At 41.0% G+C, this 17,054-nt stretch overlaps 1 protein-coding gene across 1 annotated transcript in view; it reads left to right on the top strand.

The window, feature by feature from the left end:
- LAPTM4B (lysosomal protein transmembrane 4 beta) overlaps positions 1–17,054 on the top strand; it is a 65,840-nt gene that overhangs the window by 3,996 nt on the left and 44,790 nt on the right. Inside the window, exon 2 of the mRNA XM_012643614.1 lies at positions 16,311–16,422. Within this exon, the coding sequence (XP_012499068.1) occupies positions 16,311–16,422 (112 nt within the window). The remainder of the gene's footprint in view (positions 1–16,310; positions 16,423–17,054) is intronic.

The raw sequence follows: 17,054 nt of genomic DNA, 5'->3' as shown, positions 1-17,054 counted from the left end.
AGTAGCTGGGACTACAGTCATGTGCCACCATGCCCGACTAATTTTTTCTATATATATTTTTAGTTGTCTGGCTAATTTCTTTCTATTTTTAGTAGAGACGGGGTCTCACTCTTGCTCAGGCTGGTCTCGAACTCCTGACCTCGAGCAATCCTCCCGCCTCGGCCTTCGAGAATGCTAGGATTACAGGCTTGAGCCACCTCGCCTGGCTGGCATATTGATTTTAGGTATTTATATTAGAGATTGTTTTCTGTCTTTTATTTAATTGTGACTTACGTATGATTAAATCCACAGTTAAATGTGGAGTTGAGTTGACAAATGCCAAGTATAATCCACACTCCTTGAAAACGTTCCCCAGAAAAGTTCCATCGTGCCTCTTCCCAGTTAATTCCCCCCACGCCCCCAACCCCATCTATCAGCATAGGTAAATTTTGCCTGTTCACGTAAGTGGTATTACACTGTGTGTACTCTTTCTGTATCTGGCTTCTTTCACTTAGCGTAACTTCTTTTATATTCATTCTTGTTATCAGGGGTATAGCTATAGCTTTTTATTGTTGAGTATTGTGTGAGTATACTCAATCTGTTTATCCATTTGCTAGATATTGGACCTTTGGGTAGTTTCCAGTTTGGGGATATTATAAATAAAGCTGCTCTGAATATTCTTGTACAAGACTTTTTGTGGCCGTGTTTTTATTTCTCTTTGGTAAATAACTAGGAGTGCTATTGTTGGTCATTGGATAAATATAGATATATGTTTAACTTCATAAGAAACTACTAACTAGTTTTCCAAAGCAGTTCTACCATTTCACACTCCCACTAGCAATGTATGAAGTTCCAGTTGGTCCACATCCTTGCCACCATTTTGGTGGTGTTAGACTTTTTAATTTTAGCCATTCCGGTGGGTGTGTAGTGGTAGTTCATAGTGGCTTTAGTTCGCCTTTCCCTTATGACTAACGATTGTGGAACAGTTTATCGTTGCTTCTTGGCTCATCATATACCTGCCTTTGTGAAGTGCTGTTTGTTGCCCATTTTTAATCGGGTTTTGTCTTTTCATATCGATTTGTAGGAACTCTATATATTTTGGATCTATATCCTTTTTAAAATATATGTTTTGTGAGTGTTTTCTCCCCAGAGTGTGTCTTGCCTACTCCTGTTATTGATATATTTTGATGAATAGGAATTTTTAATTTTGATTAAGTTCAATTTGTCAATGCTTTTCTTTTACGGTTAGTACTTTTCTGTGTTCTAAGAACTCTTTACCTACCCCAAGATTGTAAAGATACTCTGTTATGTTTTCTTCTAGAAGCTTTATGGTTTTAGCTCATTTAGATCTGTGATCCATCTCAAATTAATTTTTTCTTGAGACAGTCTCACTCTGTCACTCTGCATACAGTGTGGTGATGTCATTGTAGCTTACTGCAGCTTAAAACTCCTGGCTGGGCTGAAGCTCACTGCAGCTTAAAACTCCTGGCTGGGCTCAAGGGATCCTCCTGCCTCAGCCTCCCAAGCAGCTGGATCTACAGGCACATGCCACCAGGCCCAGCTAATTTCTTTATTTTTAGTAGAGAATAGGTCTCAGTCTTGCTCAAGCTGGTCTCCAAGATGGTCTCAAAGTCCTGAGCTCAAGCAGTCCTCCTTCCTCAGCCTCCCAGAGTGCTAGGATTACAGGCATGAGCCACCTCGCCTAGCCTCAAGTTAATTTTTGTGTATGATATAAGGTATAGGGGTTTATATTTGTATTTGTTTATTTTAAAAGGCAGTTTAATCACATAACATAAAAAATTATACCTTTATAACTGCAAACATTTTTGGAAAAACAAGTAAGATGCTTATCCATCTTCATAGAGAATGAAGACTAACTTGTCCTGGTTTCCAGAGGGGTCATGATATTCCTTTCTCCAACAAAATGTGATTCCATTAACTTCTTTTTTTTTTTTTTTTTATTGAGACAGAGTTCAATAAACTCTGTTGCCCTGGCTAGAGTGCCGTGGCGTCAGCCTAGCTCACAGCAACCTCAAACTCCTGGGCTCAAGGGATCCTCCTGCCTCAGCCTCCCAAGTAGCTGGGACTACAGTCATGTGCCATCATGCCCGGCTAATTTTTTCTATATATGTATTTTTAGTTGTCCAGATAATTTCTTTCTATTTTTAGTAGAGATGGGGTCTCGCTGTTGTTCAGGCTGGTCTCGAACTCCTGATCTTGAGCGATCCTCCTGCCTCAGCCTCCTGAGTAGCACAAAACCAGGCTAATCTTGCCACCTTGATCTCTTCCTTTATTCCATCTCTATGTCCTGTCGATTTCTGCTCTACTTATTCTGTGCTGCTGTTCTCCTTCATCTCTCTTGTTTAGCTCTCACTTGGCTATTATAATAGTGTCATAATTGGTCTCCCCTCTTTAAACAGTTATGGCCTGAGCCACATCTTTCTCCTTCTCTTCCCCATTCAGGTTATCCTCCTTTTGGATACCAATGGCTGTGGCAGTTGCAAGCCAATACTTAAGCTCTAAATCCTGAGATTCATTCCGATTTGACAAGGTTAAGTTATCTGTTCCTCCCTGAACCAAACATGGCAAAGGGATGTGACTAGAACGTACTGATGAATTTAGTTCCGGGATATTCTGCCTTTGAACTATAGACTAGGAGGAGTGTAAGCTGGGGGTAGGATTAACTACTCATAACACCAGGTTGAGGGTGAAGGGATGAGTAATTTCCCAAAGAATCAGACTGTTACTAGAAGGAGAAAGGAAGAATGTTTGGAGGATAATAAAAAATACCTGCTATACTCCTTAGGATGAAGTCCACATTTCTTATGAAATATTTTTTACCATCAGGACCTGCATTTCCCACTATGCTCAAAAGCATGCCGGGAACGTGGCCAGTGTTCCCTGCAAAAAACCAGGTCCCTTTGGTAGAGTTGCAAGGGATAAGAAAATAATAGAAATGGAAAATGGAAGAAATAAAAGAATACACTGAGACAAAGATATAGTTTTATAAGTTTATAAAGATTATAGGCAAAGCCGGAGCTCAGGGGGCTTAGACCTCTCCGTGGGTCTCAAAAAGCCCCGAATGAGGTCTTACATGGTAATTTATAGGAAATAGTGAATAATTGTCAGGGGTAACAGATTTACATAACAGCAGGTAGTTCCTCTCAGGTTAACAGATTTTCAAAAGGCTTTTACAGAAGGCTTCTACAGATTCTTTAACTAATTCTATTTACGTGAGCAAACGGTTACAAAGTCTTTCAAAGGTTAATTTCTAAATTCTAAGGTAAGTTTATCATTTAAACAGAGGGGTTAAACAGAGATATGTAAGCTCCATATTTATTAGGTTATTGTGAATGGAGACAGGTAGTCTAGAGTGGTTTAAACAAAAGGTTTGCTTTTAGCCATTCGGGAAGCTGTCGGGAAGCTGTCGTTTCCGGAAAGCTGTTTGTTCCGGAGGGCACTCCATTATCAGCTCTCAGCCTATAGTTTTTAACAGATTCACTTGTGCTTTACAAAGCAAATCCAATTCTTTAGGTCTGAGAAACGCGGCGCCTCGTGGGATACAGCTGCTACTGCCTTTCAGAGATGCCTTTTTGAGTGTAACAGCATTCGAAATGCAAACCAACACACGTTCACATATTCTTTCAGGGCAAAGCTCTGTAAAACTCTTAAGACAAATCCTGTCCCAAAACACGTTTAATATTAATTCATGGAGCGACAAAGCATACTTTCTCCTTTGCAGTTTCTTGTATTGTTTTACCACGTGTTTCTGGAAAATGGAAGCATCTGTCATTGACACCTCGGGTCCCCCCTTTAACATATCCTTTTTAAAAATCATTGGTTAAGTTGTATTTTAGGAACTCAGTCACTCAGCAAATACATACTGAAAGCTTCCTTGTGCCAGACACTATTCATAGGGTAGTTGGCCATATATTAGATTATAAAGGATGAAAGAGGTCAGAGTAGCTGGTCTCATTGGCTTTATGACCTGGTCTTTCAGATAACTAGTTCACTTGGAAAGTTGCAACTTGCTTGTGTACCTAAGTAAAGAAAACCAGAATATCGTACCCCAAAATATACCTCTTTGGCATAGTTCAAGATGGTGTTTCAGAGAAACTGCAGACGGGAATAGCCCTGGAAAGCTGCCTTTTGTGAAGGAGATTTGCATCTTTAGGGAAAATCTACATTAGGGAAATACACTGCCAGGCTTTCTCTGAGCTTCCCTCCCCCGCTGGTGCAGACCTGAGAAAGATTAACTCTCCTAGGAGAGAGAGACTGAGAGTCTGACACCTTTTTTGAAAGTCTGGCAGAGGAACTTGCCACTGGCTACCAACTATTCTTTCTGAGAGCTGCTACCCCAGAGGTTTCATCTATCTGCATAACAAGGCCGCCTTCCCTAGCTAGGCCTTTCCATCTCTCTCCCTCCCATAACCTCTCTTGCCATGCTCCAAGCCCCTTTTCTTTCTGTAACCTCAGAATGGTGTAGAAACTTGAGCCATCTGGCCCTTTCTTTAAGTTTTCATATTTTGTATGACTCCCAGGCACATGTGTGCATATTAATAAATTCGTATGCCTTTTTTCCTCAAATGATCAAATTTTCAGAAGGAGGGAATTCTCTTTGTATCCTGAGAAATTCTATAGCTATTGATTTTTGTCTGACTACAGGATAGTAAAACCGACGTCCTGTATTTGTAGAGTGATTGATAGTTTTCAGTGGGCTTTCACATTTGTCCTTATTTAGACCTCAAAGCAACCCTGGGTCAGGCATGATTGGTGGTAAGATACTCATTTAAGATTAATAGTTTCTTTCTAGCTGTCAAATTCTGTGACTTGGCCCGTAATTCCAGAGCAAAATATTGGCTGATTCATGGTATTTATGTAATCTTTATTGCCTGGGATTTTCCCCACTGTGTTAGATTACAAAATACTTAAATACTAGGCTAAAGAGTTTGGATTTTATTCTGTAGGCAATGGGGAACATCGAAGAATTATGACTAGGGGTGATATGAAAGCAGTTTTTAAGGAAGATTAAAATGGCAGGTTGTTTTATGTGGCTGGAAAACCAAATAGGGTGTGTTCTAGCTCTCTGGATATGAGATACAGCAGATACTAGTTTTCAGACATGAGCCACCATGTGCAGCCTCAGAATGTCAATTTATTAATATTCAGTGGGGAAATATAATTGTTTTTGAGATGAATACTCTTATCCTTAGGCCTGTGTATTCTTTTCCTATAGAGGACACTACATATGATTGTGGAATGATTTGAATACTTAATGGTTTTCATCAAGACCGACTGGTGAGTCCAGTTTCACAAAAGAGGTAACAGACATTCAGGTTTAAAAAGATCAAGTTTCGAGGCTGGGCGCGGTGGCTCACGCCTGTAATCCTAGCTCTCTGGGAGGCCGAGGCGGGCGGATTGTTTGAGCTCAGCAGTTCGAGACCAGCCTGAAGAGCGAGACCCCGTCTCTACTAAAAATACAAAGAAATTAGGTGGACAACTAAAAATATATAAAGAAATTAGCCGGACATGGTGACGCATGCCTGTAGTCCCAGCTACTGGGGAGGCTGAGGCAGAAGGATCACTTGAACCCAGGAGTTTGAGGTTGCTGTGAGCTAGGCTGACGCCATGGCACTCACTCTAGCCCGGGCAAAAGAGTGAGACTCTGTCTCAAAAAAAAAAAAAAAAAAAAAGATCAAGTTTCGCTGTCAGTGGTCCAGTGGCTCTCAGCACTTTGGGAGGTCTAGGTGGGAGGATCACTTGAAGCCAGGAGTTTTGAGACCAACAACATAGCAAGACCCTGTCTCTACAAAAAATAAGAAAAATTAGCTGGGCCTGGTGGCACACACTGGCCTGTTGTCCCAGCTGCTCAGTAGGAGGCTAATTTTTCTATTTTTTTGTAAAGACTGGGTCCTACTCAGGCTGGTCTTGAACTCCTGGCCTCAAAACAATCCTCCTTCCTCCCAAAGTGCCAGCATGATAGGTGTGAGCCATGGTGCTCTGCCTGGCTCTCATTCTTGAAAGATAATTTTGCTTGATGTACAATTCTAGGTTGACAGTTATAGCCTCTTAAAACGTTTAAGCTATGTCTTCACTTTCTTTTAACTTTTGTTTTGCTGCTGAGAGGTCAGTTGTCAGTCTAATTGACCTTTATTTCTGATTCCTTCCCTCTGTGGTGGGTCTTTGTGATTCTAAATTAGTGATAAGCTCCTGGTGGTGCTGAAGCTGTTGTCTGACCACACTTTTGGTAGCAGTGACTCAGTGGGACATGTACCTTTCTAATGCTAAACCCCTTTTTTTAGAATCTTGCCTTTGTAGTTAAAACTTTGACTACTACTAGTTTTTAATGATTTCACAATGTATTGAACAAAACAAAATCTTAATATTCCAAAATGTGTGTAAGCAGAATGGAATCTTAAGGATATTTTTTTATTTATATTAGTGATAGATAATTAATTTGCTAATCTTTTCATTACTTTGAGAATAGCTAAGAGCAGTGATCTTCAGAGGTCAATTTTTGAAGTAATTAGATACTGTTTTCTTTTAAATAAAAGTGACTATCAAATATTGACATCACCTTGAAGAATGTTCCATTACCTAGATCCATAGTGATGAATATTTATGGCATGTACTTTATATATGGAATGGAGAAAACATTCCACAATTTTATGTTTATAAACATTTCCTTATCTGAGAGATGGTTAGAGTATATCATTGCATTTGACATTAATTTGACAATTGACTTTTTAAAAACTGTGAAGTTATACTTTTGCAGCTTTTTGTTTCAATCCTAGAAAATGTAAATTTTTAATCTTTAATTTTAAAATTCGTTTTGATGTATTGAATGTATTGCCATTTTTAAAGAAAATTTTAACTCTAAAGCACAATGTAACAACACTGTACTTGAATGGAATGAAAAAATTATATCTGATTTATTGCCCTACTTTCATTTGTAAAGACATTCTGTTTTAGGTGTTTAACTTCTGTCCTTGGTAAACAGCTACAGGAAGAAAGCATTCTTGATGTATTAAAACTAAACAGGAAGTTAAAAAATACCACTTCAAATGGTCTTTTTTTTTTGAGACAGAGTCTCACTCTTTTGCCCGGACTAGAGTGAGTGCCGTGGCGTCAGCCTAGCTCACAGCAACCTCAAACTCCTGGGCTCAAGTGATCCTTCTGCCTCAGCCTCCCGAGTAGCTGGGACTACAGGCACGCGCCACCATGCCCGGCTAATTTTTTCTATATATTTTTAGTTGGCCGATTAATTTCTTTCTAATTTTTAGTAGAGGCGGGGTCTCGCTCTTGCTCGGGCTGGTTTCGAACTCCTGAGCTCAGACAATCCACCCGCCTCGGCCTCCCAGAGAGCTAGGATTACAGGCGTGAGCCACCGCGCCCGGCCTTCAAATAGTCTTTTAACGTATATTTTATAATCCAAGTTGTTGCAATAGAGTGGTTACAGAGCAGGACTAACAGGCCTGATGGATACAGTGTACTAGAACACAGAGAGCCCCATGTTTGCTGTACTAAAAAATTAATTGAGCCATTTTGCACTTTACGTTTTCTCTTTTTTCCAGATTCCAGCCTTCTAACTCCCTGGTACTTGGTACCTTTTTAACGCACAGTTTATGTCTCCATTGCCTATCCTAAACTAGGTTCTGGGCAGGGCCTGTCTCTTCATGTTCAAAGATTTAAAATGTTCTTTAAGACATAAAAGGGACATGCTCATTCTCCTGGTCCACTCCACACCGCTAGGTCTCCCAGTGCCTCTTTGGACAACTTCCCTTCTGCCTCTGGTTAGGGGACCATCCTTTGCCTTCTATCCTCTGTCTGTCCAGACATCTTTCTTCTTAATTACATGGACCTTGTGTTCTGAGAATCTATTCGTGTCTCAGCCTGAGAATGAAGACCAGAACCCACCGAAGTCCATTCAGAGAAATTGGGAGTGCTTCTGCTGGGTGGGCAAATCATTGTGCATGTCAGCCTTCTGTCAGATTGAGAGTAGCTGTCTGGAACACTCCCCTGAAAAGAATTCTGAGTCCGCTGCCAGGGATTGGTTAGCAGAGTTGGCCAGGGCTTGTGAATGGGGTGTGGTGGCTTCTTGGGAGGAACTAGGGTTACTGGAAAGAGTGCATATGGCATTTGTAATCAAACACAACCAATGATTGTGTTTCAGCTGAAAACTATATGCAGTTGAGAACACTGCAGGTTTCCTCTAAAGCTGAGAGTCCTCTTCTGTAGAATGGGATAATAATAATCACACTTGGTGGGGAAGCAACACTGCTTTTGTAATATAAAATGGCATGTGTGGTGATGGTGGTTTCTTGATTTAGTTCCTCACCCATGAGGAAGACCTGCCACAGAATGGCACTGTGGGCTACACAGATGAGTCAGAGGACCTGATTGAATCTGGGGGGAAACTTTTATAATTGATCTTAAAAGTTTTCCTATTGAAATGGGGCTCTAATAAAAAGTACAACTTCTATTTTACTCCTTGAACTTTTTCCTTCACAGTCTGCAACCTAGAGACTGTCCTTTGATTTAGAGCTTCAGCAACTTAAAACATTGGCTGCCATTATAATCCAACTTAAAGGACCACCAACCAGGGCTCATTACTGTGTTTGTGTTCCTTGGAGTTTTTAACAGGCAATTCTTAGTCACTTAGTCTGATATCCTAAAATTATTTGTGCTGTAATCTTTCTCTCTCAAGATTTCCAAAAGTCTTTTACTTTCTGGTGTTAACGTCACTTCCTGGTCAGGTCTCTCACCTACCAATCCCCTCTCCCCAAGCCACTAGTATAACAATTCATTTTCACTCTGAATGGAACATTCAATTTATTTGGGTATCTCTTCCACTAGATAATAGGCTACCTTGAGGGGTTTGCCATATGAAGCTTAGCATTGTGCCTGGAATGTATTTGTTGCTTAATAGGTAATTTTTGAATAATTCAATGAATAGGTTAATGAATATTACAGGATTTATTCCATAATTTACTTGGCTGTTAACGTATGTTTCTCCCTCTGGATTACTAATCCTTCAGACCATGTCTTAATCATTTTTGTATAACACTTTTTGTTAACCTCAAGCAGAGTGTTGGGCACATAGTTAATTGATCTAATTTAGTCAATTTCTTACACAAATAGGATTCTTATGGTAAATCTAATATTTTCCCCCAGAATATAGCCACAATTGTTTGAATTGAAATAGAAAGTGTCAACAATTCATTTTAATACCAGAACAGGACCTTGTCAAGGTTCTAATTTAAATAAGAACACGTTTGGATCAGAATTCTAAAAAAAAGTTGTTGAAAGAAATTTTAAAAAAATTTTTAAACTTGGTGCTGTTAGGTTTAAAGAATTCACCCTCCCCAAACTTCCATCCAAACCTCCTATAGAGCCCACCTCTCTCCCCTTCCTAGGGACTGTCCTTATAAAGGCTTGTCTAGTTCTGGTTTGCCTTACTGCTGTGGTAAGGCCTCTCAGGGCCTCACTGGCAAAGCACTACGGAATTCTGCCCCCCACTGCCCCTCTGCACCCAGCAGGCCCTGTACTCCAGCTTTTGATGCCCTGGCCCAGCAAGGCTGCCAGGGCTGCTGCTCAAGCTCTTTGCTTTCATCTCTTTTCTTGGATTCTGTCTCTTCTGGAATCAGCAAATGCTCCCAGGGGTATATTTGCCTTCTGGATCTGGAAGCAGTAATTCTTCACTGCCTTGTTAGCTCTCTAATGCCTTCTCACAGACGTTGTTTATATTTTGTCTAGATTTTCCAGTTGTCCTCAGCAGGAAGGTTGGTTTGTGTTACCTAGGTCGCCATTATCGGAAGTGGCAGATACCTGAATTACTATTTTACCCTGATGTTTTCCCTTGTGTTATACTTATTTCCAAGTTTTGATTTGAGTGCTTGGACAGGTTTGCTTGTTACTGATCATCTTCTTACCATATTAGTTTTTTCTCTTTAGAGAATCACGTTTAATAATAATACAATATTCTGGAATGTATTTTATATTAAAATATTTTTGAAGCTTTTAAATAATCTTTTCTGACTTTAAAAGTAATTATGCTTACTTTAGATGCTCTGGAAAATAATAAAAAGTATAATGATAATTAAAGGGTACAAGTCACCTGCAAACCTATGACCTAGTTTATAACTGTTGTATGTTTTAGAGTTTATAGCCTGTGATTTATATACGTGAGCATATTACAGGTATAAATAAGAAAATTAGAATCATAAATTTGTGTATTTTTCATTTAACATTATAGTGTGAACATTTTTTTGTCATTAACATCTTTTAAGAAATGATTTTAATGCTTTATAGGATTCCATTACTTGGCTTTAATATTATGTAGCCATTCTACATTTAAGTTTTCATTATTACAGATAAGTCTGCAGTGATCATTTTTGGATACAACTTTATGTGTAAATTTCTGGTTACTGTTTAATTACTATCAGTGGGTTTGAATGTTCTAAAGTTTTTTTTTTTTTTATTGAGGCTTTTAAAAAGTAGAGCTGACAATTACATTGTCAGTTGTTTAGATTCAAGCTGCAAGTCTCTTCACTGGGGATCTGATATGACTTAAAGATGAAAAGCACTTTGGATCCCTGGAGAATACACGAGGGCCTAACACTGTTCAAGCAATTGGACAGAAGTTGGATTTATTTACATGTGGAAGTAATCATTGTCAGGAACAAGGAAAAATATGTGACACCACAGGAACAGTTTGTAAATAGACTAGGAACAGTCTGCACACCACATAACAAAACAGACCAAAATATAAGAAAACCCAAATACAAGTTAGCATCAAGAACATAAAAGTGTCCTCTCTTTTACATTTAGGTTAGCTGTGGTCATTACATAATCTCCATCTTCTTGGTTCTCATTTATGGTGATATTTCATTCCTGGTCAGAATTGATGATTGGGTGATTTCCATTTTCTCTCTTTCGGGAAGTTCTTCCCCAGTGTTCTTGGGGCTTTGACCTATGTTTGACCTTTTCCATCTGACCATGCTTAGTATTAAAATAGTTATCATGTCTAGCCCTACCCCCACCCTTTGCACAGACACAGGTCCTGGTGGACCCTGGCTGTATTCACATCATCCATGGGTGCCAAATCCCCATCCAGCAATTGAGGTTTTACGTAATAACACAGTAGATACATGTTGGCACATAGACCTTCTGTTACAAAAATTTCACTCTGCGATTTTGAAAGAGCACAAAAGTGAATCATTTGTGATGTGTAATGAGGGTACCATCGCATCTTTGTTTTATCTATGCCTCCTTTATCTGGACTGTCTCATAAAGAACCAGGCACCTGTCAGGGAACTTGGCCCCAGGATGACAGCCTGTGACGGAGCACAGAGAGAAAGGCTGCAGGGCTAGAGGTGCTGCAGGGTAGATGATGGTGGTTACTGGAGCAGTCAGGGCACAGCCAGGCATAGGAACCAGGACCCATTCTGCTCTGTTGTCAGACACCACGTGACATGTTACAGACGCTGAACAAGAGAGAGCAGACATGCAGGTAAGACTAGTGTCCAGCTGTCAGAACCCAGGAGACAGCAAAGGAGAGGGCACATGTGTGGATAAAAAGAGGAGGGTTAGAGGCCAGAGGACAAGCTAAGAAAATGATTATTTGGACATCCTACAGGTACTTTCAGCACAATGTATCTAAAATCAGCCTGTCACAGTCCTTCCAATGATCTTCCTTGTTTCTGTTAATGACAAGATACGTCCTGTCACCCAGGCTTGACATTCCAGGGTTTTGTTTGCTTCCCTTTATCTTTGCACCTAGTCAGTTACTATGACTCTAATAATTCTACCTCCACTTGGAAAGGTCTTGGAGCTCAAATCTTGGCCCTCCCACACATAGGACCTAAGATAAAGGTCTTGGGGTTCAAACCCTGGCCCTCCCACACATTGGACCTAAGTAAGATAAAGTCACTTAACCTCTCCAACTAACATGGAAGATGACAGCCTCACAGGGTCGTCATGAGAATCAGAGGTGAAATGAATAAAACCCTTATAACCTGTCAGCCAAACTACTGCAAGATTATTCACTGTCAAAGGACAAAATTGCACCAGTTTAGTTTACAAATCTTAATTGGCTTTATTTGCAATTCTAAAATTGGGCAACACTTGATTCCATAAATTGAGCTGAGCAGAGGAGGTTTTGTAGACAAAAAACGTCTAAAGGCAGCTGGGCGCAGTGGCTCACACCTGTAATCCTAGCACTCTGGGAGGCCGAGGCGGGTGGATCGTTTGAGCTCAGGAGTTCGAGACCAGCCTGAGCAAGAGCGAGACCCCGTCTCTACTAAAAATAGAAAGAAATTAATCAGACAACTAAAAATATAAAGAAAAAATTAGCTGGGCATGGTGGTGCATGCCTGTAGTCCCAGCTACTCGGGAGGTTGAGGCAGAAGGATTGCTTGAGCCCAGGAGTTTGAGGTTGCTGTGAGCTAGGCCGACGGGCAACACAGTGAGACTCTGTCTCAAAAAAAAAAAAAAAAAAAAAAAAAGTCTAAAGGCGGCAGAAATGAAGAAAAGCAGATGGGTCATTTTAGAGCTATTTTCCTGGTAAGGCAGGAACTGGGAAACAGCAGTAGAGAAATAACGGATTGGCTGACATTGAGTTACTCATGGCACCTCAGCATGGGTGATGACTCCACTTTGGTTTTTAGTCTGGTCTAAGTGCCCAGTGTGGGGAGCTCAGTCCAGAACAGTAGACTCCTGTAGTTTTTATTTAACACCGGATTGAATTTAGCCTCCCCACCTCTTCCAGTTAGATCTTTTAATGACATACCTCTGATCATGTCATTATCCCACCTCAGAAACCTTTACAGCATCTTCATTAACTGTTGGAAAAAAGCCCCAAGTTCCTAGCCTCATTTTGAGGCCTCTTCACCGTCTGGCCCCATTCTGCATTTCTGGTTCCATCCCCTGATACTTCCCCTCATCCCCCGTGTTAAGCCAGATTGAACTACCACTGGCTATCTTCAGGACAGGCCCCTGTCCCAGTGGCCTTGCTCATACTTGGAATTGTCTTTTCCTCGCCTCTGAGGCTCCAAATCCTCATTGTCCCAGTCCCTGTCCAAACGCTGCCACCTCTATTGCAGGTCCCTACCAACCCACCTCAGCCCCAGGCTTCAGTGGTATCTTTCTTCTCTGCACTTCCATAATTCTTTGGCGGAGCTCTTGTCATACGTATTGCTTTATGCTTTGTGTTATTTGAGTACACGCCATATTTAACCTCATGTTCCGAGTCCTGGGGAGTTAGTTCTTCCTGAGCACTTAGCAAGCACCCGTATGTGTTGTAGGCAGTTACGAGCAGACCAGGCAAGGGGATGACAACAAGCTGATTAAGAGTTGACGGGTCCCTTGGAACTGGGAGGGCAGGAAAGCAGCTACATAACAGTGGCTTAGAAGATCAGGACAAGTAATTTTCTGATGCCAGCCAAGAGCTTTTCTATGGTTCTTGTTAAGGTGTGAAGAGGTAAGGGAACTAATTCGAGTGGAGGTTATATGCCAGTCACGGGTCAGTCTAGGTGTTTTACACGTATTCCCTCATTTGAACTCTGGTCGGATGACAGTCTTCCCTTCTGCAGTATTGTCCGTTGACTTCTTGTTACGCTTATCCAAACTCTGCAAGTAGCCCAGCCCTACAGGATCCCTAAATCTGGCTCAGCCGACTCCACACTGTACTGCCTCCTCACCTTACCAACTCCTTACTCCACCCCTTCCTTTAAAGCTTTGCCCATGAATCCCAGTTTTGTCTTCTTCCTTTTTAACCTTGAAACCCACCCCTGTTGTGATAACAACAGTGAATACATTGCTTTTGTGTGGTTCTTTATACTTTTCCAAAGCACATTTTATCTGATCTTATTCCATAATTTTTCAGAGATGAGAGTATAGAGGGAATGAAATACCAACAAAACTTGACAATTTATCAAATAACAACGTCTTTGCCAAACATCGTAATGCCAGTTTTGGGACTAGCCCATACTTCCTTTAAGCCTTAGATATGTTCCATAAAGATTCCTTTGAACAGGGTTTTATTAATCACACTCTATTTAAAATGCACTACGAAATTTCTTGGCTCTTTGGAAAGAAACAAGAAACTGTTAGTTCTCATAACCACTGTGGGGGAGGTAACTTACTTTCCACCATATATCCTTTTTGTACCTTCACTTTTTTTTTTTTTTCTCAAAGAGACAAGGTCTCACACTGTCACCCAGGCTGGAGTGCAATGATCATAGCTCACCATAGCCTTGAAGTCCTGGGTTCTAGCAGTCCTCCCGCCTCAGCCTCTCGAATGGCTGGGACTATAGGCGTGCACCGCCACACTGGCTAATTTTTAAGTTTTTTTGTGGGGATGGGATCTCTCTGTGTTGCACAGGCTGGTCTTGAGCTCCTGGCCTCCAATGATCCTCTCCTGCCTAGGCCTCCCAAAGTGCTGGGATTACAGGCGTGAGCCACTGTACTCAGCCCCTTTAAATTTTTTTTTTTTTAATTACATGCTTGTAGTATCTATTTAAATTAGTCTTACATATGTATATTCTGGGGAATGCTATTCTTCTTATTATAATTTTTTTCAAAAAGCAATTATGGGGGGAGGGGGGAGGAGGGGACAGGTATTTGCATACACAAAGAGTGCAATGCGCACCATCCAAGGGATGGGCACACTTGAAACTCGGACTTGGGGGGGGGAGAGGGAAGGCAAGGGCAACGTACATAACCTAAACATCTGTACCCCCATAATATGCTGAAATGAAATAAAAAAAAAAAAGGCAATTATACCATATTGGACAATTTGGAAAATAGAGGAAGAATTCCAAATCCTACAACAATCCTAAAACAACCGCTTAGAATTGCCATTTAAAAATGAATTCTGGATTGAATGTCATGCTGTACTATTAAAAAAATGAATCCTAGAATGAATGTTTTGTAAAGCAACCTGACATTCCATGTGAACCTTTTCTGTAAACAGATATTTATTTACAAATATGATTTTTATAGTAGGATATGCCTTTAGTTAATGTTGTTAGTGGAAAGGCTTTTGTATGTATAAAGGTTGTTCATCTTTTCTCTCCATTTTGAGAAGAATAAAACAGGACTTCATAAGTTTCTGAATAAAACATAAGTTGTGAACTTTGAAAAAAGGAGAAATAACAACCCAGTCTGAGCCAGGCTCAGTGGTGCTCACATGGTGCTCAGGAGGCTGAAGCAGAGGATCCCTTGAGCTCAGGAGTTCAAGGCCAGCCTGAGCAACATAGAGACCCTCTTCTCAAAACAACAAAACAAAGAACAACCCAGTCTCAGCCTGTGGGTCACCTAAACTGTACAACGCTTGCCTCTCCAGCCCCATCTGTGTTGACACACATGCATATTACTCAGCAAGGACAATTGGAAAGAACAAAGGAAATAGATAGAAATGCAGAGGCAGAATGGTCAGGACTTCACGGTTGGTTGGATGTGGGGAATAAGGGTGGGTAAGCCAAAACAATCAGACTTCAAGTATGATCAGGACACTGTGAGAGGTTAAAATTCCTGGATTCAAATCCCATCACCACAGTTTATTAGCTCTCTGTTCTTCGGTAGTATTCTTAATCTCTGAGTCTCAGTTTTCTCATCTACAAAATGGGGATAATTTAGCGCCTACTTCAGTTAGGTTCTTGCAAGGGCTTAAGAGAGAGAATCCAAATAAAGCACTTAGCATAGTGCCTGAATAGCAGAAAAGGAGGAGCAGGGAGGTGGTGGGAGATGTTAAGAAAGACGATTTCAGCTTAGAGGAGCTGAACTTTGAAGCAGCCAAGGGAAGTGTCCTTAGCAGTATCCAGAAGGCAGAAATGTGGGCCTGGGCTAGAAGGGGAGTCATGTGGGCTGCTGCTGCAGGGGTAAAGATTTGGGGGCCCTGCCACTAAGTAGCTTTGCATTCATTCTCTGAAACTCGTTCTTAGATGGTTTGACTGAACCTGTGAAAATGTTTGATCACCTGAAGAAGCTTGGGCTGCTTACCTTTAGCTCATTAGAGTGTGCTTGGCTAACTGGAGTGTGTCTGTGCTTTTCCAACCACTGGCGCCAGTGCTGCTGCCTGTGTTTGTACTATTGTGCTCTGGGGTGTCCAGGCCGGAGGGAGGGAGGTGTAATCCTGCTGTCTTCTGGGCTGCAGCTGAATGATCTAGCAGTGTTCCTGCCTTGGGAATGTTGGCCTGCCCCTTGATGGGCAGGTCTTGGTATTGAGTGTTTAGCCGCTGTGGAAGTCAAACTCCATGTGGTCAGTGTAATTTTGTGTTATAAGGGCTGTATCCTGGGGTTACTTAAAAAAGTTTTTTTTCTTATTGCAGATCATCAATGCCGTGGTACTGCTGATTTTACTGAGCGCCCTGGCTGACCCGGATCAGTATCACTTTTCAAGTTCTGAACTGGGAGGTGACTTTGAGTTTATGGATGATGCCAGTAAGTCGTAGATATTTTGGTATTTTCTAGGGCAGGGAATTTGATTGTTAGTCCTTCCTATTAAATTACAAGTATTGATTCATGGGCCCAATGGAGCTGATACTTTTCTTTCCATCATTACTAATCAACAAATATTTATGTGCTTCCTAGTTTTGCCTCTGTTCTAAGTGCAAGAGTCTAAGATCTCTCTTTTTTTCATCTTACGTTAACTCACCCATTTTTAAAATTACTTCTTTGTCATAGACTTTTTACCTTGGGCCTTTTGGCCTTTGTAGGAGGAAAAGGAATAAATGACAGGGAAGATTAAAAGGATCATGCATATCTCATTGTGTATTCTGTTTTTCAGCATTTACCTTCTAGAAGGTAGTCATTTTCCATTCTAGAAATGATGTTGCTGGTTATTTGGGGAATCTAGGGCCTTTTTTCAGTATATGGAAACATGCACAAGGACATGGGTGGATGTTGGATAAGCAGGGAGGAAGCTAGGCACCCAGCTCCAAGATCACTGCAATCTGAACATTTTGTATCAGAATCATGCCTTGTCCAAGCTAACTGAGAGGGATGCTGCTGTGTTAATCTCAAATAGAATATTAAGCAAATTCCTCTCCTCTCCTCCCCTCCCCTCCCCTCCC

The sequence above is a fragment of the Propithecus coquereli genome, unplaced genomic scaffold, assembly GCF_000956105.1.
Source record: "Propithecus coquereli isolate 6110/MARCELLA unplaced genomic scaffold, Pcoq_1.0 Scaffold2, whole genome shotgun sequence".
Lineage (NCBI taxonomy): Eukaryota > Metazoa > Chordata > Mammalia > Primates > Indriidae > Propithecus > Propithecus coquereli.
This window is presented reverse-complemented; position numbering and strand designations above follow the sequence as displayed.